This window comes from Epinephelus fuscoguttatus, linkage group LG4, assembly GCF_011397635.1.
Source record: "Epinephelus fuscoguttatus linkage group LG4, E.fuscoguttatus.final_Chr_v1".
NCBI lineage: Eukaryota > Metazoa > Chordata > Actinopteri > Perciformes > Serranidae > Epinephelus > Epinephelus fuscoguttatus.
This window is the reverse complement of record NC_064755.1, coordinates 46,270,998-46,297,529: the sequence shown is the minus strand read 5'-3', so window position 1 is coordinate 46,297,529 and position 26,532 is coordinate 46,270,998. Positions and strand designations below refer to the sequence as shown.

The following is a 26,532-nucleotide window of genomic DNA, read 5'->3' as shown; positions in this document are numbered from 1 at the left end:
AAAACACAGCTGATGTTTTCCACTGCCACAAAGGAAGGAAAGGGAAACATTCGACATGTAAAATTAGCTACTCAGAGCCAAAAAAATATAATACGGCTTTGCATTTTTGGGGAAAATTTGAACGGGTTTCCCAATCACCTAAATTTGGCCACACATTTCTGGAGTACCTCCTGGTGGCAATTAGAAGAACTGCAGCTTAAGGCATTGTTATTTGTCCCTGGCGTTAACCACCTGGGGAAATCTAAGCGTCGTTCTTTGATCATGGTGTTTCTGCTTTTGGCACAGAAAGACAACGACCTCATTATCAGTCCTACCCAATAAGTTGTGATCAGTACAGTTGATTTTTTAACCATAAATGAGCCCAACACCGGACGTATTTAATTAACTGACTGATATATCAACACATTCTTACTCAGACCTCGTCACATGTCCACGTTTGGTCATGGACTTTCCACGTCCACGGTACCCTGGGTGTGTTGGTTGTTGACGTTCTGGGACGCGGTGTCAACTTCAGCCTGTTACATGCATTGTCTGTTTTCAAAATACACTTCTGTTTTCACGGGAAATTTAACATTTACATACAGTCTCTTGGTTGGTACAACGCCGCTAATTGATGTTTTCTTCCTCAAATAAATAACACACATGGTTAGGTTTAGGAAAAACGAACAGGGTTTGGCTTTATCATCTTACGGGACGTGAACACCACTGTCCCGGCTGAAAGTCGGTGTTTGTTGGACTCATCCACTGAAACTCCCGCCCACCTTACTTGGACTTTCGCTGCCTTAACTTTCGTTCTTGTCCTGCCGCGGCCCCGCCCCTTGATGCCGCTGAGCGCTGTTAAACTATAATGGCGACCAGTTGCGTATCATGCCGACTTTAGTGCCTTTCGTCAGTGTCTGATGCCGCAAGTCACTGCCCAAGCGTCGGATATCGATGACTTTGGAGTGAGACCAGGTTGGATATATGCAGTGATTGTGACTGTGTCATCAGAGCATTGATGTACAAAGCCTCCGACATACTTTCGGCACTGAACATCTGCGGACAGCTGCCGACTTGTACTGGACGTGCAGATTCCATTTATACACATGCGCATTTCTCCATCCACACTTCACTCCAGTGGTCTCAGCTGTCATTGTATTCCTTTAAAGATGAATTATACAAATGAGGGTAACGGTGAATCTCCTTCTAAAACGTTTCTTAAACTTAAACTGTATCAACAGAAAATCTAAAAAGGAAAATGCAGTTTGGTTTGAAGCTGCTGACATGGTGCTTAGCTCAACAGAATATCTCCTCTGGGCTTCACAGTCTCATAGTGAGCTAAGTGACCAGCAGGCTCTCCTAGTGCACAGCCACTGATGATGATGTTTACATAAGAGCCCAAGAGCAGAATCAATCAGATCGATCAGAGATTAAATGATCAGTTCAGAGTTAGAAAAAGACAGAAATTTACTGTCAGTTAAATTCAGACAGAAACAACAACAGCTGTTCAGAGCCACTGTTGGACCTCCATGAAGTGCGTCATGCCATCATCTGTTTGTCGTCCTGAGAAGCTCGCTGCTTATGAGGCAAACAGCTAATGTGTTAACGACTGTGTACTTACAACATACGACTGTGTATTTACTACAGGTCTTGTGAAAGTGCTCTAAAGTCTCAACAAAACAGCAGATGTGAGATGATGACACGACAGTAAAAACAGAAAACAGAGAGCGACCGGTTGTTTCCGACACCATCTGGGCTCCCGAACAGGCGTCTGTTCCACTCGGGGATTGAAACCACAGTTTTAATCTGTGACCCCGCTGCTGCTGTGTGGGCGGTGTCTAATCTGGCTGATGGTGCTTTTGACAAGTTGTTTCAACAGCTGTTTGCTTCCCAAAAACTTTATAAATATCAAACACAGAAGGAGCTGAGGACATTTTTGTCCTCACTGTCTGTGAGTGTGGAAGGATTTTCTGAGCTGGTATCACAACAGGATTCCTCCTGTTTCAGTGTTCTTTTGAAGCAGGAAACAACTTACTGACGTGAGATGACATAAAATCCACAATGAAATTTTGTAAAAACATGGATGAAGTGATGAGCCTGGACTACAGGAAAACAATGATTTTGCAGGTGAGATTTATACTTATCAAATACTTATCAGTGACCAACAGCACTGAGTATCCAATGTCATCAACTATTCAATCAAATACGGTCTCAAAGGATATTTACCGTGCGCTAGCAAACAATAACGTAAACAATTAGAAACCATTACTGGTTAAAGTTTAAAGGCTAAAAAAAAAAAAAAAAAAAAAAGATCTTAACATATTACAAGTTTCTTTCGATCTGATGCCCTCTTGACTTTAGCCTTTTGTTTGCTTTCTTTACGTCCGTTTCTCTTCTCGTGCGCTGAGTTGAACTGCCAATCAGTGATTTCATTCACCGACGGCTCCGCCAGCTCTGATTCAACACACTAAATCAGCGGACAAGGGCTGACTAGTAAACGTGCCGAGACACACCGCCATCTTTAACGTTACAGTTTATGAACTTACTGTGGATAAAAGTATCTACATCCTAAAATAAAACACATGCACAACACAGTACAAAGTCCTTCATTCTCTTTGGCCTGGAAAGGTTGCTAGACTATTTCACAGATAACCCTCCTAAAGTTTGAGTTAAGGTGAATGTGGCGTCCTCAACCTACACCCAGCAGCCTCTACGCTCTCTGTGAAGTCCTTAAAAGTCACAAGTCCAAAAGAAAGAGGTGCCAAGTGGTGCACAGAGGAGTGCTCGCTCAAGAGACAAATGCATAAAGAGGGAGACGGTGAATAGAAGCAAAGCAGCCAGGAGCGACTTCAGCTTTTGATAAACAGAGGATGACATACCAACTTTGCTTTTGTTTTGGTCCTCAGCTCGCAGCTTTAGAAGTGCTGAAGTGTGTGTAAGCATGCAGCAGTGAGTGTGTGGAGTGTTTTTATGGTGTTCAGTGTTGAAGTAAAAGTCTCCAGACAAAGACGTCAAGGTGGAGTTTGTTTCTCTACTACACGGCTCCTTCTGCAGGATTTATGTAGGACAAGAGCACGTTGTTCTGTAAATCCTCCTGTTTTTAAAACATGTAACATGACTCAGAGTCCATCTGTTGTTCCAAACATCAGCCAGTGAGAGGTCAGAGGTCATCTTTTCCATAGGATGCCCTGGGATCTGATAAAGGCCCTGCTCATCCTCTTACAGGCTGCTGTAGCAGATCTTAGTGACTGACAGCTGTCATTCACAACTGTGACTAAGCCTGCGGATTTTTTATTGTCTTTCACGGCATGTTAGTGGAGTGCTGCACACATACCTGAAACCAACCAACAAGTCCTTGTACCTTAAGGACAAGAAGGGTTCCCAAAAGACTCGATATCTGTGCGACTCATATGAGCATTTTCTGAAGTGCATTTTGCAGCTCAGGCTCTGACTGATCTCACTGCCTTTTACTTTTGTCTCTGTGTTTATAGCCATAAAGCTTTGAGACACTTACAAACTTAGTGTTGATGCCGTTTCGCATCTGTTTGCCCCTACGTCTGTTTTCCACTGATCTCTGTTGCTGTTGTTCGGCTTCTATAATGTGCTTTGTGTTCATTCTGGGCTGACTTTAAAACTACCTACCTTTATGGTAAACACACACACACACACACACACACACACACACATCCAATGGGATGAGACATTCAAGTTAGAGCTGCAACAATTTACCTTTTATTTATCAACTATTAAATTAATCGCCGACAAATCTGATAATCGGTTTAGCCTATCAGTTTGGGTAACTTTTTAAGAAAAAAAAAACAAATCTGAATTCTTTGACTACAGGTATCAGACAGTTAAATTTAATGCTTTGTAAGACTTGTTCGAGACACCTTTCAACTAAATTTTGGACAGATCTTTGGTCAACTCATGAATTACTTCTTTAAGAATCGCATTGCAGGCAAGTAATAAAAAATGTGGACTTTACATAGAAAGGCTTCACACATTTTCACATTAATAAAAAAATGATAAATGAAATTAGATAAAACCTCACAAATTCAAATTTAAGACTATTTAATGATCAAAAAGTTAGATTTAACATAAATATCTAAAAAAAAACAACAACTTTCAGTCAAATTTATCCCAGATTTCATCTAGACGTCTTGTGACCCGCAAATCAATGCAATCAATCAATCTAAGATCTGCGCAGAGCAGAGTGTTACGGGTAGCTACTCAAAGAGGAGCTTGTAACACGGACTCCCTAGGTCTCAACAACTCGTCATACATGCCAACTGGTTGATCCAACTTCCTGTCAAAAGTCATTATTATTATATGCAAAATCTGTCCAGGTCAAAAGTTTCCGAGCGACTGCTGTGCAGACTGACAAGCATGTTGGAGCTTGTATTTAGCCAAATGGCTGCTGGTAGGGGGATTCGAGCAAACTGCATTTCCCATCCAACTGCCTGACTTCCTCCTTCAGAGGGTCTGTGGTAGTGTGACATTACATTGCTGCTTCTGCCTCAGTTGCTTCACGTCAAGAAACATAAACACAGTTTGCTTTGAGGGAATACTTCATCTGGCAAAATGATCACTGTAGATCAGTTACTCATCTCATGTTACATCCAGTTTGTGAGGAAAAGACTTTGTTTTTCACACATGCCTCCATGGTGAATGAGGAATCCAAAAGATGGAGAAAATTCTTGATGAATTAAAGTAAAAAGGGTCAACAGTGGCACCAGAATTGCTGACCAATGAACAAGCTGGGAGGCGGGATTTCAGTGGAATGCACGAATAGAGTTCAAATGCACGTACCAAGTATATGATTTGGATTATACTGCACGAATTGTTGCAAATAAATAAATAATTAAAGTTTCTTCACAAACTGAAGGTTACTCTTGGTGGGTAACTGATATACAAATGATCATTTTGGGGATGAAGTATTCCTTTACACTTTTAAACAAGCTACCAATGCTGTTGTTTTTCTGGTGAGAAATGTCTGCAGAGCCCCTGAGCATTAGTACATACTGTCCATTATCTTCCATCCACATGCAGAGGCTTTGCTTGTGATTATCATCTGGGAACTAAAGCTCTCACACTTCTAATTTTTGGTCTCTTGATGATTTGAAGTGACGTCAAATATTCTTCTGGGAATGTGCCTCTCCATATGTCCTCCCATTATCTCCCTTCTCTACCTGCATTGTAATTTCTGCTGTTTTGTAATGTCAGTTGTGGCCTGGAGGCACCTTCCTGCCTCACGCAGGCCGCAGCAGAGTGACTGGCATCATTGTGCCAACTTAACAAAAGAAAGACCTGCAACAAAAGAAAGACCTTGAGGCAGCTTTTCACTGGCTCTTTATAGCAGCTACAGAGGGATGATGGAGTGACAGCACTTTTCTTTACCTCTGCAGCGTTATCTCTCATGCCCCCGCATATCTCAGTGCCCGAAACTGCCAGAGAGATTGAGAGGAGGAAAAAGAGCAAATTAAAAATGAACGAATCATCGAAAAATAGAAAAATACAAGCATCTTCCTTGATTGTATGTGTGAAACAATGCTGACGATGTGCTGTATCTGCGGCGTAGAGGAATTGCGAGTGGGCGTTAAGAAGACTGAAGTTGGCATTGACTTTTCTCCGGTGTTGCTGGATGAAAACACAGAGGATTATTTCACTTCATCGTGAAGCTTGTGTGTTCTCTCCTAGCGAGAAAGGCAAAGAATGAAAAGGATTGAGGACAAGCGAAGCGCTGTGTTACAGCACAACCTCGGCCTGTAATGCCAATATACTGAAGATAAGCACAGCCAGACTAAGCTGTTGATGTTTTTCAATCAGTGCACAAGAAATACTCCACTTAATCTTGCATATCGAGTTGCACTCTTTATGGCAGCTGAGAGGTTTGAGAAACAGTCCTATGAAAAGAAAATCATCAGTTTGAATCCCTGGACCAGATGGACCGAGTGTGAACAAGTACATCTTTTATTTGCTACCAGTGAGATGAATGAAAGTAAAGACGTGTACAAGCTGCAAGAGAGCAAAGTAAATCTCACAGTGAAGTAAAGCTCACAAAGGATTATCCTTCATAATAGAGGAGCGAATGGGACGAGCCATTACAGTCGTCTTTTCCCACAGACAGTTTAGGATGACGGTGACAGTGGGAACTGTGTTAGTAAATTTCTGTTTTTCTAATAAAAAGTCAAAAGCCTGTGGGGATAAAAACTGATTGGAAAAACAAAGCTGTGCGCTCTGCTGACAGCAAACTGGAGCTGAAGATCACACAGTGTACCTGGTAAAATGTTCAGCTGTTTAAGTCAGTTCATTCTGGACGAATTCAGTTGCCATAACAAAGCGTTCTGTTCTGATTTGAGCGCGGCTGGCTCAGAGGCAGAGAGGGTTGTTTACTAATCAGGAGATCGGCGGTTCGATCCTCCAGCCTGTATGTCGAAGTATCCTTGAGCCTCCGATGGCGGTTCCACCGGTATGTGAGTGTGTTAAATATTGAATAGCAGGTGGCACCTTGTATGGTAGCCTCGGCCACCAGTGTGTGAATGTGTGTGTGTGAATGGGTGAATGTGCACTCGAAGTGTGAAAAGCGCTTTGAGTTGTCACATGAAGACTATACAAGTGCAGGTCAAAATACAATTCCTCCCATGAAAAAATGACTCAAATAAAAATGAAAATTACCATTTGAGAAACCAACTCAGGTTAAAGTAAAAAAGTATCTGGTTAATAAATTAGTCAAAGTTGGGAATGCACAGATTTAATGGTCACACATCAGTATCGGCCGATACCCACTTTGGAGACTCCCATCAACCTCATTCACCGATGGCAGAGGCCGATGTTTTTCTGTTGTGCGCAGGCTAAAAAGCAAGACTCGCTGTCTAACGGTGTCCCGTCATCCTGGGGACGACAGAAAATCTGTTTGGTCCAAGCAGAAATCTTTCCTGGGTTGCTATCGGGACGGTCAGCGGTTCGATCCCTGGCACCTCCAGTCTGCATGTTGAAGTATCCTTAAGCAAGATACTGAACCCCAATGTTCCATCAGTGTGTGAGTGTGTTAAAATCTGAGTGCAGCTGATGTTGCACTTTCCACTTTTACTCAACATCTCCTCTTCTGTCTCCATTATCTTTATTTCAGGACGTTTTGCACAGCTGGACGTTTGTGTGAACTGACAGTGTGACGACAGCTGGATGAGAGCCTGAAGCCAAAGTAGAGTCAATGTGACAGACATGAAGAACCTGGACCAGTATGGACGAAGTCACCTGGAGAGTCTGGGTGAGTCTCAACAGACGCTGAGTTGTAATCTGCTGCTGTACTGCAGTGTTTTTGTGACTTGTCTCTCTCTAAGCTTTATGTTCTTTTTGTTTTCATGTCCTCCAGTGTGTGCAGCCCTGTCCAGTCTGGTGTTGGTTCTACTGGGAGTGCTGGGCTCGGTCCACGGCTGTCCTGGTGCCTGCACCTGCTATGGCAACACGACTGACTGCTCCGCTGTCGGTCTTCTCTCTCTGACGCCCATCCTAGCACTGCTGGACCAGGACTCTCTGAACCTCCGCCTGCCCCAGAACAACCTCTCCTCCCTGGGCACAACCGAGCTGTCCAACCTCAGCAGCCTGGAGCTTTTGGATCTTTCCCAGAACCACTTTTCCACGCTGCAGCCCGGAGCTTTCTCAGGCCTGGGCGGCCTGCGCTGGCTCAATCTCTCTGCTAACTACTTCGGGGTTCGCCTGGTGACCTCTGACCCCAACAGTAGCGCAGAGGTCCTCCAGGGCTGGAATGGAAGTCAAGGGAGTGTTGGCCTGAGCAAGGATGTGTTCAGGGGGCTGTGGCGGCTGCGAGGGCTCGACCTGTCCTCCAATGGCCTCCTGTGGCTGCCCATAGGCCTGCTGGATGGGCTTCAGAGACTCGCCTGGCTGTCCTTGGCCGGCAACCGGCTGGTGGCTCTGGACCGAGTCACCTTTGAGCCCCTGGTGGGTCTACAGCAGCTCCAGCTGGCGGGAAACCCCTGGGAGTGCGACTGCAAGCTGAGAGACTTCAAGCACTGGATGGAGTGGTTGATTTACAGGGGTGAGCAGGGCTGTTAGCGGGCCTCTCCAAATCTCAAATACTGTGAAGTTGATAGGTTTGGCAGTCGGCTTTAAGACCGTACCGGAGCGAATCACTTTGTATTTTGAGTCTGTACTTCAAAAGCTGTCTAATCGAAGCAATTAATCTCCGCTCTGCAGGATGGATGTATGCTGAGCAAAGACATCTAAGAATAAAATGACCTCCATCTCTCTCAATCCTCCCCTGTCTCTCCCTGTCTCGTTCTTCTTCCTCTTCTCTACTTCATCTTTTTCCCTCCCTGTTCTTCCCCCTCTCTTTTTATGTTTACCCTCTCCGTCTGTTTTATAGATGGGCAGGTAGATGCGATGCGCTGCAGTCTCCCGGGGGATTTGAAGGGCAGGGACATCCGCAGCGTGCCAGCAGAGATGTTCAGCTACTGCCTGCAGAGTCCCAGCAAAGAGGGCGCCCCAGGTTACGCCACTCGACCTCCCTGCCCGCCCAACCGGATCAGCAGCAACGACGAATGTGTACGCCAGCGCTACCGGCCCATCAGTGTCCGCAGAGCGCACGGCACACAAATAGTTGCAGGAGTGATTTGCGGCACAGTGTGCGTCATGATGGTGGTTGCAGCGACTTACGGCTGCGTCTACGCCTCGCTGATGGCGCGGTACCAGAGGGAGATAAAGAACCGCGGCCAGCCTCTGATGGCAGAGTCTGGAGCCGACACAGACCTGGAGGATGGGCAGATGTCATCTCCAACATCGCCGGAGGAGTCGCCGCCCAAAGAGGCCTGCGGCATTGTGCATGGATATCGAATCAGCAGCTTCTGACCCACTGCTTTCTACTGATTTCAGATCCTTCCAGGACGCTCTGGCTGCTTCTGCTCCTCAGCTCTCATCATCGATGAGACAACGTCTGGAGAGAGGAACCCTGCAGCTCTGTGATTGTGCTGAAAACCTCTGGGCGGGGACTGATTGTACAGCTAATGGACCGGACTAGATTCAGTGAAACTGGAATGCTGCAGCACTTCTTCTTCTAATGTATGGATGCTCTGTGAATTGTTATTCCCTGCGCTGCATCTCTCAGCCAGCTTTTAAACTCCTCTGAAGCTGCTGTTTGGCACCTTGACTTCCCTTCATCTGTGTTTTTGTTTCTTCTTTAGAAATATGAAACTACATTTTGATTCCAGCTGTCTGTCCTTATATCTGAGCCCAACAAGCACAAGCTGCAGAAGTACACGTCTGTGAATCTGTGAAATGTGACATTTCTCCTGCACACATTCTCCCGTTTTCTTAATCACTTTTGTGTTTTTATGTTGTAATTGAGAAACAGTTCTTCCTCTGTTTGGTGGATGCCCTGTTGAATTCCCTCCAATTATCAGACACTTCAAACCATGTTAGAGTCCTGCTGCTGCCATGGAAATGCTGCTTCATCACCGAGGTAGACTGCATTCAAACAACACTAGAGCTGTGCTGCCACCTAGAGGGCAAGCTTTGAGCTACAGCAGCTTTCAATCCAGCACAACAACCAGTGAAGACAACAAACATTCAACATAGCAACGTCTGAGATGCCGACTGAAAGTGTGTGTGAGTGTATCAGCTCACATATACTGTGATGTCCATGTGTTTTAATTTATTCTGTCCATATTTTCTGTGATAAGCACATTAACATTGTCTCAAGTTCAACTCAAGGACTGTTAATCATGCTGAAGATAATAAAATATATTTAGCTAAAATGGATTTTTTTTCTTATTAGAAACATTTGACATGACGACAGATCATGACCAAGGTGACCCAACAACAGCAAGGAAACAACATTCATCAAAAGAGTCAGACTCACAAAGCAACTTGTTCTGAGATAAAGACAAAAAACACAACTTGATTGTGTCGAGTCAAGACGCCGCGCTGACATCCTCTCCTGACAGGCAGAGCTGAGAAATACTGGACTTGTTCATCTATGGACATTGGCTGTATTTTATTTTCAAAACAAACTAAACAAAATCTTTTCAGGTTATCCACAGGATTTGTTTTATTGAAATCTTTTCATGTGCTCAAAAATCTTAATGACCTGCCAAACTGTGAAACTCCACTATCACAGTGAGCGTGAAATCGTACTAAATCAAATGTGTCACAGTGGGACTAACACACCCAGATCATGTGACTCCTGCATGTATACAGTCAATCAGACCCAAACTGGCCGAGGCGCTCTGAGCATGCTCCACAGTTTCCGCCCCGGGCTTTGACCCAGAAGTCCAATAGCATTAAATGTGTAAGAGAAGAAGAAGCCGGTAACAACATGGAGAAATCTACATCCAGAGCCGTGACTTTTTGGACGGACCAAATGTACAGAGCTGTAAAGTTGTCCACCATGGTAGCAGTTAGCTGCTAGCTAACCGTAGCTAACTTGTTTGTCCATTGTTTGGTCTGTGACGTAATAGGTCAACAGGAAAAAGGTCCAATACTAACAAGCTGAAAGGGGGCATATCTCCACCTATCGTAGAGGAGTCGCACATACTTGGCTCAATAAATGGATTCCCCTCCCGTGCTTGTGTACTGGGACAAGGACAGTAGGCCAGTTAGATGTCCTCGTCCAGCTGGGACCGTAGAAACACTTAACCGTACATGTTAACATGCTGAGTGTTTTTACTGGTTTAAATCATTGGGTCCATTTTTTGGATAGAAAGAGACCTCTGAGGATAATTCAGCTCCTGGTAAGATAAGAAAAAGTTAAGTAGAAATATTTGACTTCATTTCACTCTCAGTCCAACTCAGGCTGCAGCTGGTCGTCCTGACGCTCGTTAGCTGCAAATGTTACTTACTTTATTTAGATTCGTTTTTTTTTTCTTGTTTAATGCATGCTCTCATGATTTAATCTGGACACAGTGTTCTGCAGAATTACTCAGTTATATTTAAGACATTTGAAATGCCAAACAGATTATAATTTTATGTTTCATGGTCAGATCTTTCCAGGAGAGACGATGTGGCCTAGAAATATTTATTACTGTTTTCAGTACTACCCAGCAGTGTACAACAATAATGTCTACTGACATGACAAACTAAATTAATCCAGATAAATTTCTAAAAATGGACACAAATACATTAACCAATTAAAAAAGTTTAAGTTTTTACTGAATTCAGCACTTGTCCCTGATGACGTGATGAGCTTCCAGCTGCTGGAGCTGCAGCCGTAGACACAAGAACTGAACAGCATCCTGCAGCGCACACTGTCACAACAATCCCACCTTCAGTTTAGAGGTGTACAACTTCTTCTGACAGCTCGCTGTCACAAACAGAAACATTTTATAACTCACATCACTGCCTACAACAGGCAAGAGCAAATATTCAAAACTAAACTGTATTAATATGAAGACTTTTAAAAGCCCGTCTAGAGCTTGTTTTTTAAGGGAACCACATTTAAGACATTTCAAGAGCAGCAAATACCCTGAGAACTGTTGTGCTCGTCTATGTATCATCCAGCAGCTGAACAATGGGCCAGTTAAGGAACCAATAAGTAACTGCCTGGGTCCAGACCACTGAGTTAACTGATTCATCTCGTAATGTGACATAAAACAGCACCTTCTCAGTCACAGCTAGAATTACTGCCTCATGATTATATGCCTCCACGAGCCAGTCAAGTTTCTCTCACAGTTTACATCCATGTCTCTAAAATAACATGGATGCTTCACACACACATTACCCTGTGGCACAACATGAGATCTATACAATCAGCACGGTTTAAAGATGATTGTCACAAATTCAGTATCTCTTTGGACTGTGGGAGGAAGCTGGAGAACATGCAAACCCTCTCACTGTGAAGCGACAATGCTAATCACTGCACCACGTGCCTCCACCTTTGACCTTTGGGATATAAAATATCATCACTTCATCATTTTATTCTTTAAGACATTTGTGTCAAATTTCATCATATTTAGCATATGAATTCAAAAACATGTTTTGTCCAAGTGGACGTTTGTGCTAAATTATAGGAAACTTCCCCGTGGTCTTCTTGAGATACTGCTTTCATGAGTATGAGATAGACGCAAGGTCACAGTGACCTTGACCTTTGATCGCCAAAATCTAATCAGTCCATCGTTGAGGTCAAGTGGACATTTTATGCCAAGTTTAAAAAAGTTTGCTCAAGACCTTCTTGAGATATCGTGTTCACAAGAATGGGATGGACAACCCGAAAACATAATACCTCTGGCCACGGCTATCGTCAGTGGGAGGGACAATATAAACGATCCAATCAGCGCCATAGGAACTTACACCGCCAAGTGTTGCCAAGCAGCAGGCCAGAACCAATGAGAAGTTATGGCAACAATAGCAAACGCCAAGATGCCAAGACACACGCCGCTATTGAGGCTGCTCTAAATCAACGTCTTTCAATAAGGCCTGACATCATAGTTTGTTTCACTTTGCTCCACTCCTCTTTTAAAACCTGGCAAAACAAGTATGTTGTCATGGATACGCATCAGTGTGGTCTTAAAGTGATGTTAGATTCAGGGGGAAAGTTGGTCTCGTGTGATCTGCTAGGATTAACTGAGTCCTCTCCTCCACAGATATCAGTCAGAGTGCACAGAGTGTCTGATATCAGGCAAAATAAGTAAATCAACACAAATAAACAATAACAAAGCAGGAAGCAACAACATATCCAAGACGTCCCACAGATGAGATACACATCACAACAACATTTAAAAAGTTTCTACAGCGTGAGTGTTTGAATCCGAGCTGCAGCAGTATGACTCACCTCCAGCCATCGCCGTCTTCCCTTCAGACGACACCGTCACTGCTGTCGTCGCGATCAGATACTTCACTCCTGTTGAGGAAACATTCACCTCAGGATCAGCTGAGGCATCTGATGATGATGTTGATATAATAACTGTTGAGAGATCTAAAGAGGCGGACCTTTGTCGTTGACGGGGTAATAGTAGAAGCGTCCAGGAGTGTTTTCCACGGCCAGGCGGTACCACAGAGGGAAGTGATCGATGGTGAACAGGTTGTCTTTGTCAGTCGGGGTCAGAAACCTCCTGTTGAGCAAAGTTAAAATTCAGACAACATTTTTCCTCTAAGACATAATGCAAAGTTATTTATTTCATGCCTGGGCTGTGGCATCATGACGCTCAGGTACAAACTCTTTGTCAGCAGGCTGATTGTGAGTTTGTTTTTGCTGCACAACAAGTCAGACGTTGAGTCTTAAAGGATCTGAGTGCTTCCTCCAGCACTGAGCGTCTCTGAGACAAACTGTGAACTGAACACAAACTGTGAACGCTGTCAGGTCAGAGTCTTACTTTGCCACTCTGCTCTCCACTCCTGCGTATCTCATGACCCTCATCAGGCCGGCTCGGGTACCGAGGAAGGCCGCCTCAACTCCTGGCTCCACCCTGCACACACACGCACACACACACGCACACACCACACACACACACACACACACACACACACACACACACACACACACACATACACACCGTCACTCAACGTGAGTGGAGTTTTATATTTATTCAGATACTTCTGAGGGAAACTAAATATGCCAACATGTAGGACCCTGCAGGTAACACACACACACACACACTATGAGGGGCCAACATGTAGGACCCTGCAGGTAACACACACACACACACACTATGAGGGGCCAACATGTAGGACCCTGCAGGTAACACACACACACACACACTATGAGGGGCCAACATGTAGGACCCTGCAGGTAACACACACACACACACACACTATGAGGGGCCAACATGTAGGACCCTGCAGGTAACACACACACACACACTATGAGGGGCCAACATGTAGGACCCTGCAGGTAACACACACACACACACACACTATGAGGGGCCAACATGTAGGATCCTGCAGGTAACACACACACACACACTATGAGGGGCCAACATGTAGGATCCTGCAGGTAACACACACACACACACACACACACACACACACTATGAGGGGCCAACATGTAGGACCCTGCAGGTAACACACACACACACACACACACACTATGAGGGGCCAACATGTAGGACCCTGCAGGTAACACACACACACACACACACACACTATGAGGGGCCAACATGTAGGACCCTGCAGGTAACACACACACACTATGAGGGGCCAACATGTAGGTCCCTGCAGGTAACACACACACACACACACTATGAGGGGCCAACATGTAGGACCCTGCAGGTAACACACACACACACACTATGAGGGGCCAACATGTAGGACCCTGCAGGTAACACACACACACACACTATGAGGGGTCAACATGTAGGACCCTGCAGGTAACACACACACACTATGAGGGGCCAACATGTAGGACCCTGCAGGTAACACACACTATGAGGGGCCAACATGTAGGTCCCTGCAGGTAACACACACACACTATGAGGGGCCAACATGTAGGACCCTGCAGGTAACACACACACACACACTATGAGGGGTCAACATGTAGGATCCTGCAGGTAACACACACACACTATGAGGGGCCAACATGTAGGACCCTGCAGGTAACACACACTATGAGGGGCCAACATGTAGGACCCTGCAGGTAACACACACACACACACTATGAGGGGTCAACATGTAGGATCCTGCAGGTAACACACACACACACACACTATGAGGGGCCAACATGTAGGACCCTGCAGGTAACACACACACACACACACACACACACACACACACACACACACACACTATGAGGGGCCAACATGTAGGACCCTGCAGGTAACACACACACACTATGAGGGGCCAACATGTAGGTCCCTGCAGGTAACACACACACACACACACACACACACACACACACACACACTATGAGGGGCCAACATGTAGGACCCTGCAGGTAACACACACACACTATGAGGGGCCAACATGTAGGACCCTGCAGGTAACACACACACACACACACACACACACACACACACACTATGAGGGGCCAACATGTAGGACCCTGCAGGTAACACACACACACACACTATGAGGGGCCAACATGTAGGACCCTGCAGGTAACACACACACACTATGAGGGGCCAACATGTAGGACCCTGCAGGTAACACACACACACTATGAGGGGCCAACATGTAGGACCCTGCAGGTAACACACACACACTATGAGGGGCCAACATGTAGGACCCTGCAGGTAACACACACACACACACACACACACACACACACTATGAGGGGCCAACATGTAGGACCCTGCAGGTAACACACACACACTATGAGGGGCCAACATGTAGGACCCTGCAGGTAACACACACACACTATGAGGGGCCAACATGTAGGACCCTGCAGGTAACACACACCTTAACTCTGAAGATTGATGAGGATCCCAAGTTACTGATTCAACACAGTTTTATTAATTAGTAGCCCGGGTTATTATTTGGTTCAATCTATATTTGGGACAGGCCTTTAATTCTTTTTACACAAAACTGTCACTCAGCAAAGATCAGGAAATACCATCAAAGTGTTTATTTGAACCAGTCTGAATATTTATTGTATAATAATTGTGCAACTTGTTTCACGGCTCTTGAGGGCCACAGCTCACGGTATACGACACGACATTATTTGATCCCTTTTAAAACAATATTCATAACTTGGATTTCTTATGAAAAACACGTTTGATTCTTTTGAGCTGAGGAATAGACACATATTCTGACATTATGACAGCTACACCACTTTTCTTCATCATGCCAGTAAATCTGAATGAATTACGATCTTCTCTGGTGCTCATGGTTTCAGTAAAATGAACTGAGCCGAGTTAACATTTAAACATTTATATCAGTATGTGCGATCTAAGCAGCTAACTCATGTTAGCTCAAGTGGGTGGTCAACAGCCTGGTTTATACATCCAAAGAACTGCCTGGCAACCAGACCAGGCCTCTAACTGAGACAGGCCTTTATTTGTCAAAGTGTGTAGCTACACCAGGCTGGTAACAGAGACTGGGCTTTTAATTGAAGTTCTATGGGGTACATCAGAAGCGTGCTTCACATTATCAGGTGTAAAATGAAAATGTAAAAAGTGAAAATCTCAGGTCTCACCTGTCGTTGAGCATCAGGGCGTTCCAGTAGGCTTCTAATGGAGCCGTTACCACAGCGTCAAACAGCGTTTGCTGCAGCAACACCTCGTCGCCTAGGCAACGGACAGGTTTGGTAAAAAACACAAATGACTTTTAAATGAAGGTCAAATAAACACTCGTCACTCTGGGCAAGAACTTCTTTAAAATTGTTAAAGACAAAAACTGTTTAATCAATAATTATAAGCTATTATACTTTGTATAAATATAAATGTATGGAAACCTTATTAAAGGTTTATTACTGTCGTGTCAGAAACCTACACTCGAGGTCGGGCTCCTTCCCCAGCAGGTAGCGGATGGCGGCCTGAAGCTGAGAGTATTTCCTGTGGCCGGGGTCGATGTCCGTCTCACAGTACGTCCTGAGGAGAAGAGGCTTCATTAAACCAGGATCAACTACAGAGAAACCTGCCTTCATGTTTTCAGCTGGTTTTAGATAGATTTGATGTCTGAGAATAACTTCAGCATAGTGCTGGAAATATTTTAGGGAAGACACTTTGCATCATAACTTTGAGGACATGACTCTTATCATATCTCTACTCTATATTCTATTACTCCCACACTCACCTTGTAATTTACATTCAAAAACATTACGTTGTGTATTCTGCGTGTTCTGCCGACAAACTGAATTAAAAATCAAACTGATGTAGTCAGCTGTATCAAACATCGGTTCATGTATCAAACTGATGTTTTGCAGTTTCAGACGTACCACTCGGAGGCGATGCTGAGATCTGGGGAGGTGAGATCGTGCAGGCCTGCAGGGGAAGGTACAAACACGTCAGTCAGGTCAAATGAAAACACACAGACTGACCTTATCAACGTGGAAATGTAGGTCACGTCTCCAAGTCACACGTACAAGGTTGTATTTTCATATGTATGAATAAACAACTTCAACATCCATCTACACACACTGTTCTGATTTGTTGTATTTTCGAACCAACTTCAGCATCAGATACAATAGTTTATTAAAGAGGTCTGCAGCAGTGCATTGTGGGAAAGCCTACCTTCCTCCACAGACACATTTCCAATAAACATGAGCTGTCCGTGACCCTTCGTCAGCACCATGCCGAAGCTGCAGAAACAGAGAAGAAGACAGAGAAGCCTTTGTGATTAAATAACATACCTTGTAAAATGCTGCCATCTAGTGCTCAGATCACACACACACAGCTGGATCACGAGGTTGATATCTGAGCTGCCTGATATATTGGCCAATACATTAACACAAACATTCAGATAAGGACACCTTTATATTCCTTATATATATATATATATATATGTAGTGAGGGTAGGCTTGAGGATCTCAGGTCACGACTTGGAGCAAAAGGAGTCATAAACTCAGCTATATAACTCAGCACTAAACCATGTTGAGCTTTAAAAGTTTTTATAAATATCTGTTCTATTTAGTTCCATTAAATTAGAGAGAAGGCCGATATCTCCAATACTATGCAACTGATCCCAGAACAATCTGGACTGATAGACAGCCCTACAGGTGAGAGGAAAATGTGGGTTTTGATGGATCTTTTGACAGATGCCCAGCAGGACGGTTTAACAACAACTTAAATGAGAGGTGTGTAGGACTGAGTGCCAGCTAGCGGTGAGGATTATAGATTGCAACTTGCTGAAACTCCTCTTGTGTGACAAACGTGAACTCTCGGTTCATTCAGTGTTCATTGTTCAGGAGGTTTTTACCACAAGCCCAATTATCCACAAAGGTCTCTTCTCTCCAAAACAAACAGGCCAGCTGATTCAAACCAGTAAAAACACTGAATACAGCAGTTCACCTTAAAAATAGAGTCAGTGTTTGGTTTGTGTTTTCTGGGCTTCTGTTGAAACATGGCGGTGCAACATGGACGAGGACCTGCTCCCTATGTGGATATAAATGTCTCATTCTGAGGTAACAAAAACACAAGAGTTGCTATTTTCAGGTGATTAAACAATAAAGAAAACAAACTTATTATATAACACTGCTGACATTATTTCTGCTCAGGGAAAGAAGTTAGAAGTTGTCTCCAGTTTTAAATATCTCGGTATCTGGCTTGATGACGGTCTCTCTTTTAAACCTCATGTTGAAAATCTTCTTAAAAAGCTGAGACTGAAGTTAAGGTTCTATTTCAGAAATAAGTCCTGCTTCTCTATGGAGGCCAGAAGGAGACTGATCTCTGCTACCTCTTGATTATGGTGATCTACTGTACATGAATGCACCTGCACACTGTTTGCACATGTTAGATACTGTATATCACAGTGCTCTGAGGTTTGTTACAAACTGTAAAGCCCTCACCCATCATTGTACTCTTTACTCCAGGGCTGGGCGGCCATCTTTGACTATGTGTAGGCTCAGTCACTGGTAATCGTTTATTAGGGTCCGGGAAGCTAAGCTGACAGGACACTATTGTAATCCTAGGTATTCTTCATCTTCTTCTTCCGAGGAAATCATACTTCCCATGGGTGAAAACTCACCAAACTTTGCACAAAGGTCCAGTCTCATGCCAGATATCCTCAGCTGTAAACTCAAGCCAATAGTCCTGATGGTGGCGCTACAGCAAGCGTCTAAAGTTCAAAACTTTGAAAATTCATAACAAATCAACCATACGTGCTACAACTTCACAACTTTCATCAAACTGTAGCCCCAATACTGAAAAAACTTTTGTACATTTAAACCTATTAAAAATTATGAAGTTCATCACTGGTTTTTTTTCAAAAACTGTAAAACTTCTTAAACCTATCTCCTCCCACAATTTTTGCTCAATTGACACCAAACTTGCTACAGAGCATCTTCAGACTGTCCTACACAAACTATGTTTCTCAGATTTTTGATTTATCAAAAATTGAGCCTACAGTGCATCAAAATGTTTGACTGTAAACGGTACTGTAAACATACATACATGCAAATTCTAGCTAAATGAATCTTCAATGTTCATGAAAAAATGACAAAATTCTAGAGTCATGGTAGATGATGTGTGGCAAATTTCAGAGTTTTATCTCAAAAACTGATTTTTTGACAGCATTTTGAATTTTGCTCTAATGTGAACAATTGGAGTCAATGTAAAAATGGCAATTTTAAACATCAGTTTTTCACTTATGGAGCAAATCAATCATTGTTACAAACAAATTACCAACATCTCCATGCTGTCTAGATGCAATATGTGTATTTTCAGGTTTTTGTCTTAATAACTGAATTTTTTACAGTGGTTTCAAATCTGCCTTTCCATGCACGGATGGCTGCTTTCCTACACAACAGTGAATGGCTTACTCAGTTTGTGAAGCCACTGTTGAGTTGCTACTTGCCACTTAGCTCAGAGCGGTAGATGACCGTCTTAGGTTCCAGAGGTTGCTCAGAATTGCCTAAAAATGCCCGGACCCGACCCATCGCTGCGCAGCAGCTATAATTTATAAAGCCATTCTGGGTAAACTACCATCGTACATTTGATTGCTCAGAGATCTGACTGTAGTTATAGTCTGAGATCGCAAGATTTGGTTTTATTGTCTGTCCCACGTGCAGATTGAATTGGGAAAGAAATCTTTTCAGGTCTCTGCTCCCCGCACTTGGAACGGCCTGCAAGATGTATAGAAACTGAGGGTTTTGGTCCCTATGTCTGGTCTTAAAGGTCTCATAAGTACAATGGTGAATGAATCGGTTGGTACTTGTGCATGTCTGTAGGTACTTAAATAATTTATATCTTAGTATCTTTCATGTTTGTGTTTTTTATGTCCTTGCTGTTCACTGTTGAATTGTAATTTTTTTGCTGCCATCTTGGCCAGGTCTCCCTTGAGAAAGAGATCACTGATCTCAATGGGACTAACCTGGTTAAGAATGAGTTAAATAAAAATAAATAAAAAAATAAACATTCTCTTTCTGCCAATGTATCTCCCAAAATCCTGCACACTGGTTTTCAGTGGGCGGATACAGATGGATCAAACATCAAACCATTACAGTTGTTTAAAAGTCTCTTACCTGAAAGGTGTCTCATCTATGTTGGTGTAGAAGTATTCGTTGACGAGGTACAGAGGTCGTTTCTGTTGGAAGAGACGAGAGGAGAACCATGTTATGATCAGCTGACAGTCACTGTAGAAACATACATCACAAAGCTGGATCCACATCAGAGTTCATCAAACATTAAACATGCAGACTGAAGCAGCTGGTTGTGTCTCCACATCTGTTCAGTCTCATCAGGTAGACGTGTTTCTGTCTTATCTTATTTTATCATTAGCTCTGGTCTCTACGACAAAACACTCCTTTACTATTTTATCCACTGAATCCTGATGGTAAAGTCAATATGCTAATGTTAGCCTCTGTTAGCTCCTTTAGCTTCTGTGACAAGTGACAGTTTGATAAACAGTGTTTAAGATCAGCTCACAATCAAACTGTTCACAATAAACTGCAGCCAATCAAATGGAGGCCCACCAGGAAGTCTTCTTCAGCAACATAAACACAGCATTACTGCCATCTACTGAGCTGGAGGGGAACTACAGGTGTGTCCTAATCCCATACTATATATACTATTAAATCTACATTATGTACTTGTGCAGTGGTGGAATGTAACTACAGTACGTTTTACGTATGTAAATAAAACACTTAAAGATATAATGAAAATAAATTAAAAAATATATTTTGATGCTATTACTCTGAAGGTTTTCACTGCATGACATTTAACACTGTGCAGTAATGCTACTTTTAGTTAAGTGAAAAATCTGAGTACTTTTCCCACAGCTGTTCTTGTGACAGTATTTGATGGTGATAAATTCAAGTAGTAAATCAATCAATCAATCAACTTTATTTGTAGAGCGTTTTTCCTGCACGGACATGCAACACAAAGTGATTTACAGAATTAAAAGCAATTAACACAATTAAAGAAAGAAAAACAATTACAAAGAAAGAAAGCCCCTCCCTCCCACCCTTCATACTAGACACACACACACACACACACACACACACACGCACGCACGCACGCACGCACGCATGCACGCACACACGCGCACACACACACATACACACACACACACACACACACACACACACACACACAATAGGGAGACATGGCATGGCACTGAGGATCAAGGAAACGCCACCTTTGGGGCCGTCCACACTGGGAGGAGCCGCAGGCCGTGCCATCGGGGGGGACCAGCACCCAGGCCCCCCGACTCCGACAGACAGGTGGACCCCCACATCGAAGGGAGGAGCCCCCAGCCGGCCGGGCCAAAGGGACCCAAGGACAGCACCCCCAATAGCAGACCCGACACAGCTCCCAGTGTGGAGGACCCCCCTGTGGAAACGCTGGAGTTAAAAGCTAAAGACTAAAAGCATAAAATAGGACTAAAAGAATAAATAAAATAAAATAAATACAGTACCAAAAATAAAATACATAAGATTATAAATAAAATAGAATAGATACAGTACCAGTGATAAATAAAAACAAAAAATTAAGCTTAATATCATCTTAAAAAGCAAGATAAAAGCAGCAACATAAAGTAGGACAGAACCAGATAAGAACATAAGAAGAGTTTAAAATATTAGTTAAAAGCCTGATTAAAAAGGTGTGTCTTTAATCTTCTTTTAAAAATATCAACAGTCTCTGCAGTCCTGAGGCTCTCCGGCAGGCTGTTCCACAGGTGGGGGCCATAGTGGCTAAATGCTGCCTCACCATGGGTTTTTGTTCTGGGTTTTGGTATGGTTAAAAGGCCAGTGCCGGAGGACCTCAGAGTCCGCGAGGGTTGATATGGTAAAAGCAGATCAGATAAATAGGGTGGCAAGACAGTTAAGACATTTAAAAACGAGTAAGAGAATCTTAAAATCGATCCTGAAGCGGACGGGGAGCCAATGCAGCGACTCTAAAACCGGTGTAATGTGCTCCCGCCCTCTGGTCCTCGTCAGCACGCGTGCGGCTGAGTTTTGTAATAATTGGAGATTTAAAATACTCTTTTTTGGGAAGACCAGAGAGCAGGGCATTACAGTAATCTAACCTACAGGAGATAAAAGCATGCATTAGCACCTCCGTGTTAGCCTGAGAGAGAAACGGGCGGACTCTGGCTATGTTCTTAAGGTGATAAAAACCTATTTTCATTATATTTTTGATATGTGGGATAAAATTCAGCTCAGAGTCAAAAGTCACGCTCAAATTTTTTACTGATTGGGTTGGTTTAAGATCCTGTAGTTTTGGTAAAAGTTTCTCTCTCTGGCCTTCAGGACCAATGACTAAAACCTCTGTTTTGTCCTGGTTGAGCTGCAGGAAATTCACTGCCATCCATGACTTGATGTCTACAACGCAGTTAAAAAGGGCATCAATTGGCCCTGTGTCATCAGGAGACACGGCGATGTATAGCTGTGTATCATCGGCGTGACTATGGAAGCTGATGCCGTGTCTCCTGATGACGTCCCCAAGGGGAGGCATGTAAAGATTAAAGAGAAGTGGACCTAAAATTGACCCCTGGGGGACCCCACATCTAATTTCATGGGTTCCTGAGGAACATGTATCCATACTTACATAAAAGCATCGGTCTGTGAGATAAGAACAAAACCAGTTAAGAACAGTACCGGAGAGGCCGACCAGGTGTCTGAGTCTTTCTAATAAAATGTGATGGTCTACCGTATCAAAAGCGGCGCTTAGATCCAGTAGAACCAACACTGTGAGCTTTTTGTTATCTAAATTCCACCTGATGTCATTTATAATCTTTAGAAGGGCTGTCTCGGTACTGTGGTTCCTCCTAAAACCAGACTGATACCTCTCTAAAATGCTATTTCTATTTAAAAAGTCATTAACTTGGTTAAAAACCAGTTTTTCTAAAATTTTACTTAAAAACGGTAAGTTGGATACAGGTCGGTAATCATTAGGAACGCTGGGGTCTAAGTTGCTCTTCTTCAGAAGGGGCTTCCCCACCGCCGTTATAAAGGCGGTGGGGAAGACACCCGTCTGAAGAGAGCAATTCATGATGTTTAAAAACTGCTCCTCAAAGAAACCATAAAACGTCTTTAAAAGTGCTGTGGGAATTGGATCTAAAAGGCAAGTTGTTGGGTTTACTTGGGAGAAAACTCGACCAAGTGTCCTTGCATCAACCAGGGCAAATGATAAAAATGATAAAACGAACACTGACAAATTATAACGTTTGTGTGAAAATTGCAAAAAGAAACAGGACTTTAACTTGAAAAGGACAAGCATACACTGCCATTCAAAAGTTATGAATCAACTGTTCTTATTGATGTTTGAATGAATTAATAACTTTATTTTGAGCAAAACAAAAAATAAAAACAAATAGACATGCTTGAAAAGGAGCAGGAGGAAGTGTACACTTATATATCCTTCCCCCTTCTCAGTATTCATGTCTCATTTAAAAAGGAACTTGTCAACCAAAATCATTTTACTATTTTTACCAGCAGCACCGTTAATATAGATAAACAGTGTTAGATATTAAATATACAAACCCCATCTCAACCAGGCCCAATTAAATAAACAAATGAAGCCATCAGCATCACCCCTCTTCATCTGCACACCTCCTACATATACTGTTTCTGTACATCTCCTCTAACTCCTCATCTCACCCATACATCCACCCCACACACTGAAATACACACTTTTCAAAGCTGTACAAACACAACAGTATAATTCATAAACCAAATGTATTGTTTGCATCTGAAATAGTTTTGCCTCCAAATGAAGAAGAATCAAATGATTCAAACTTCCATTTAGTAGATGTCCCAATGTAATACTGTGTGAACTTGGGTTTGAATTTGTTTTCCACATCAGAAAAGCGTCATTGATCCCCGATCATTATTGCTGCAACTGGGCTCTAAATACTGAGTTAGTGTGTTTCTCTTCAGGCCCTCTGAAGTTCAGACAGTGGTTAGACTGAAGAGGGTTAAACTGTGGTTTGTCAGTTCATAGCATGTTCAGCTGATATTTGAACAGTGCTAACCCTCCCACTGACCTTCTGTTTCTATTGTGAAGTTTGAAGAAGAGTTTTGCTAAAGCAACACTACGCCTGTTGATTCTAGTTTGTTAAAAGCATTTCATGTTTCCCCACCATCCCATCATTTTCTACTTTTGCTGCTCTGCAGTCACAGAGACCTTCACTGGTAAAATCTTCAGTGGGCAGTTACGCTGAGTGTTAAAGTATGGAAACATCCTCTCAGTGAAAGTGTGTGTGAAGGTGTGTATGTGTGTGTTAGTATCAGGATCAGAGAACAACAGCTTTCCACTGTTAAAGTCCAAAATCACTCTGATTTGCTGGAGCCTCTTCTTCACTAGGAGATCAGTGATTGAACCTGATGGGGAGAATACTCTGTATTCACCACCATAGAACCATATTCTCCATAATCCAGACAGTATGTCTTCCTTCCTCTGGACAGACTCTGCTAACACACCCAGTAACCAAAATCTACTGTCTCCAACCTCGACGTCCCAGCTGTGAGTCCCTGAGTTAAAGCCCTCAGAGCCCAGGACAGACCAGTAACCATCAATCCTCTCTGGATTATCAGGAAGCTGCTGTTTCTTTCCCACTATCACACTGGTCAGATCTTCAAACAGGATGAGGTCTGGATGAGCAGTGTTTGGGTCCAGGATCACAGGAGTGTAGGAGACCACGTCCTTCATCTTGTTCCAGATGTTGAAGGTCAGGTTGCCCAGGTGTTTGGCCTCGTCTATCAGAGCTCCTGAGAGCAGCTGTTGATCATCCAGCAGGGGGCGCTGCTGGACTCTGTCCACTGCAGCCTTGTAGTTGAGCAGGAATGAGACGTCTTCAGCTCTCAGCTCGTCCTCTGTGGCTCTGACTGTGTCTGAAAGAGCTGCTATCTCTCTGCTCAGAGCCTCCATCTTCTCCTTCATCATCTGACTCTTCTGCTCCTCTTCCTCCCTCAGTGCAGCCATCCTGGCCTCCTCTTCCTCTTCTAGAAACTGGTGAAGCTTCTTAAACTGCTCCTTAATCTGCCTCTTTGTGCGTCGGGCCTGGACCTTCATGTGTTGTGCTGTTTGTTCACACGTCATTTTAGCTTTTTCGGAATCCATTAACTTCTTCTGTAAGGGCTCCAGAGTTTGCAGAAGTTCCTTCTTGTGTTGTCGTGCAGCTTCATCGATGGGTTTAAATCTGTGGTTGGTGTGTTTTTCTGAATCTCTGCAGACGAGACACACTGGCTGCTGATGGTCCAGACAGAAGAGTTTGAGTTTCTCAGAGTGCAGACTGCAGAGAGCCTCTGAAGCTCTCTGATCTCTCTCCTGTAAGAAACTCTCACACAGGTTCCTTAACGCCAAGTTAGGAGGAATAATAACCAGTGAATGTCTTTTCTTACAAACTGGGCACTCCCTTGTTGGTTTCTCTGTCCACCAGCTCTGCAGACAGCCTCTACAGAAGCTGTGGCTACATGACAGGATGACAGGATCCTTAAAGACTTCATGACAGACAGAACAACAGATATCTTCCTCTAACCTGGAAGCCATTTCGTCTCTGAGTCAAGCTGAAACGCAGCAGGCAGCTCAGCCGCTCCTTGTTCCCTGAAAGTTACTTTGAGTCTTTGTTTTCTTGTAAAACTCTGGTTCAGTTTGTGCAGTCAGCTGGTTGAAGTGGTCATATTCCAGTATTCCCAGTATTCCCTCCTGTGACTGTCCTCTCTCGGTGGAAATGGAGGTTTTGGTCCAAAGGTGAATTTTATTGTCTCTCAGCATGTGTGTGTCGGCACAATAACAACCTATTTCCTGGTTTGTCTCAGGTGAGTCAGCTGATGGGCAGAGCTTCATTAGATACTGTGTAGTACTTCTGACTTTGTCTTGAGTGTGTGGTTCATTCACAAAAAAATATCAAAATAACTTACATCAAATAATCTCAGAATGTTAGATAAAATCACCAGTTTTTCTTCAAACTGATCAAAAATCATGAATTGAGGCATCATAAACCGGAGCCTCAGGCCCTATTTAGACCTGGTACACTGTGGGGAATGTCCCCGCAGTGTCTCATGACGGGGGAGAATACTGACTGAAGAGGTGCAAACTGTGATTTGTCAGTCCATAGTATGTTCAGCTGATATTCCAACAGTGCTAACCCAGGACAAACCTCCTGTTTCTATTGTGAAGTTTGAAGAAGAGTTTTGCTAAAGCAACACTACGCCTGTTAATTCTAGTTTGTTAAAAGCATTTCATGTTTCCCCTAAGATTTTTTCCAGCAGTGGTGCTGAAGCGTGTGAAATATTTTTGTGCTGCTGGAGGATATTTAGCGCGTGTGCTGACACACGGAGGGCTTTAGACTCATAGCTGTACAGCTGTAGATGTCAAATTACATTTGACAAAATGCTTCTTCTACCTTATATGCTATAAGATCACTCCTGTACAGTGAGGGCGCTGATGTAACATTTGACATTTAGTGTTTGAATCAATATTGTGACTGATGTTGCGTGTAAAAAAATTGATGACTGTTAACAAGTAACAGGTAAAACACAGATACCACCTACATTATATAAAAAAAGAC

The 26,532-nt window shown here is 43.4% G+C and overlaps 3 protein-coding genes across 3 annotated transcripts in view; 1 reads left to right on the top strand and 2 right to left on the bottom strand.

Annotated features, from left to right (window-relative positions):
• Positions 1-9,641, top strand: part of LOC125886834 (leucine-rich repeat and transmembrane domain-containing protein 2-like) — an 11,590-nt gene extending 1,949 nt beyond the window's left edge. Inside the window, exons 2-4 of the mRNA XM_049573166.1 lie at positions 7,109-7,246; positions 7,352-8,035; positions 8,363-9,641. Of these exons, the coding sequence (XP_049429123.1) occupies positions 7,201-7,246; positions 7,352-8,035; positions 8,363-8,844 (1,212 nt within the window). The 5' untranslated portion in view covers positions 7,109-7,200 and the 3' untranslated portion in view covers positions 8,845-9,641. The remainder of the gene's footprint in view (positions 1-7,108; positions 7,247-7,351; positions 8,036-8,362) is intronic.
• Positions 1-26,532, bottom strand: part of LOC125887861 (voltage-dependent calcium channel subunit alpha-2/delta-4-like) — a 174,524-nt gene that overhangs the window by 34,718 nt on the left and 113,274 nt on the right. The window contains exons 20-27 of the mRNA XM_049574945.1: positions 20,042-20,103; positions 17,094-17,161; positions 16,799-16,844; positions 16,354-16,451; positions 16,058-16,148; positions 13,302-13,394; positions 12,919-13,040; positions 12,761-12,829 (exon numbers count right to left, since the gene is read on the bottom strand). Of these exons, the coding sequence (XP_049430902.1) occupies positions 12,761-12,829; positions 12,919-13,040; positions 13,302-13,394; positions 16,058-16,148; positions 16,354-16,451; positions 16,799-16,844; positions 17,094-17,161; positions 20,042-20,103 (649 nt within the window). The remainder of the gene's footprint in view (positions 1-12,760; positions 12,830-12,918; positions 13,041-13,301; positions 13,395-16,057; positions 16,149-16,353; positions 16,452-16,798; positions 16,845-17,093; positions 17,162-20,041; positions 20,104-26,532) is intronic.
• Positions 24,117-25,511, bottom strand: LOC125886831 (nuclear factor 7, brain-like). The gene has a single exon (XM_049573164.1). The coding sequence runs from the start codon at positions 25,509-25,511 to the stop codon at positions 24,117-24,119; it is 1,395 nt and encodes a 464-aa protein (XP_049429121.1).

Excerpts from the sequence above, each read along its gene's own strand:
- LOC125886831 (XM_049573164.1), bottom strand. The coding sequence starts at position 25,511 with ATGGCTTCCAGGTTAGAGGAAGATATCTGTTGTTCTGTCTGTCATGAA.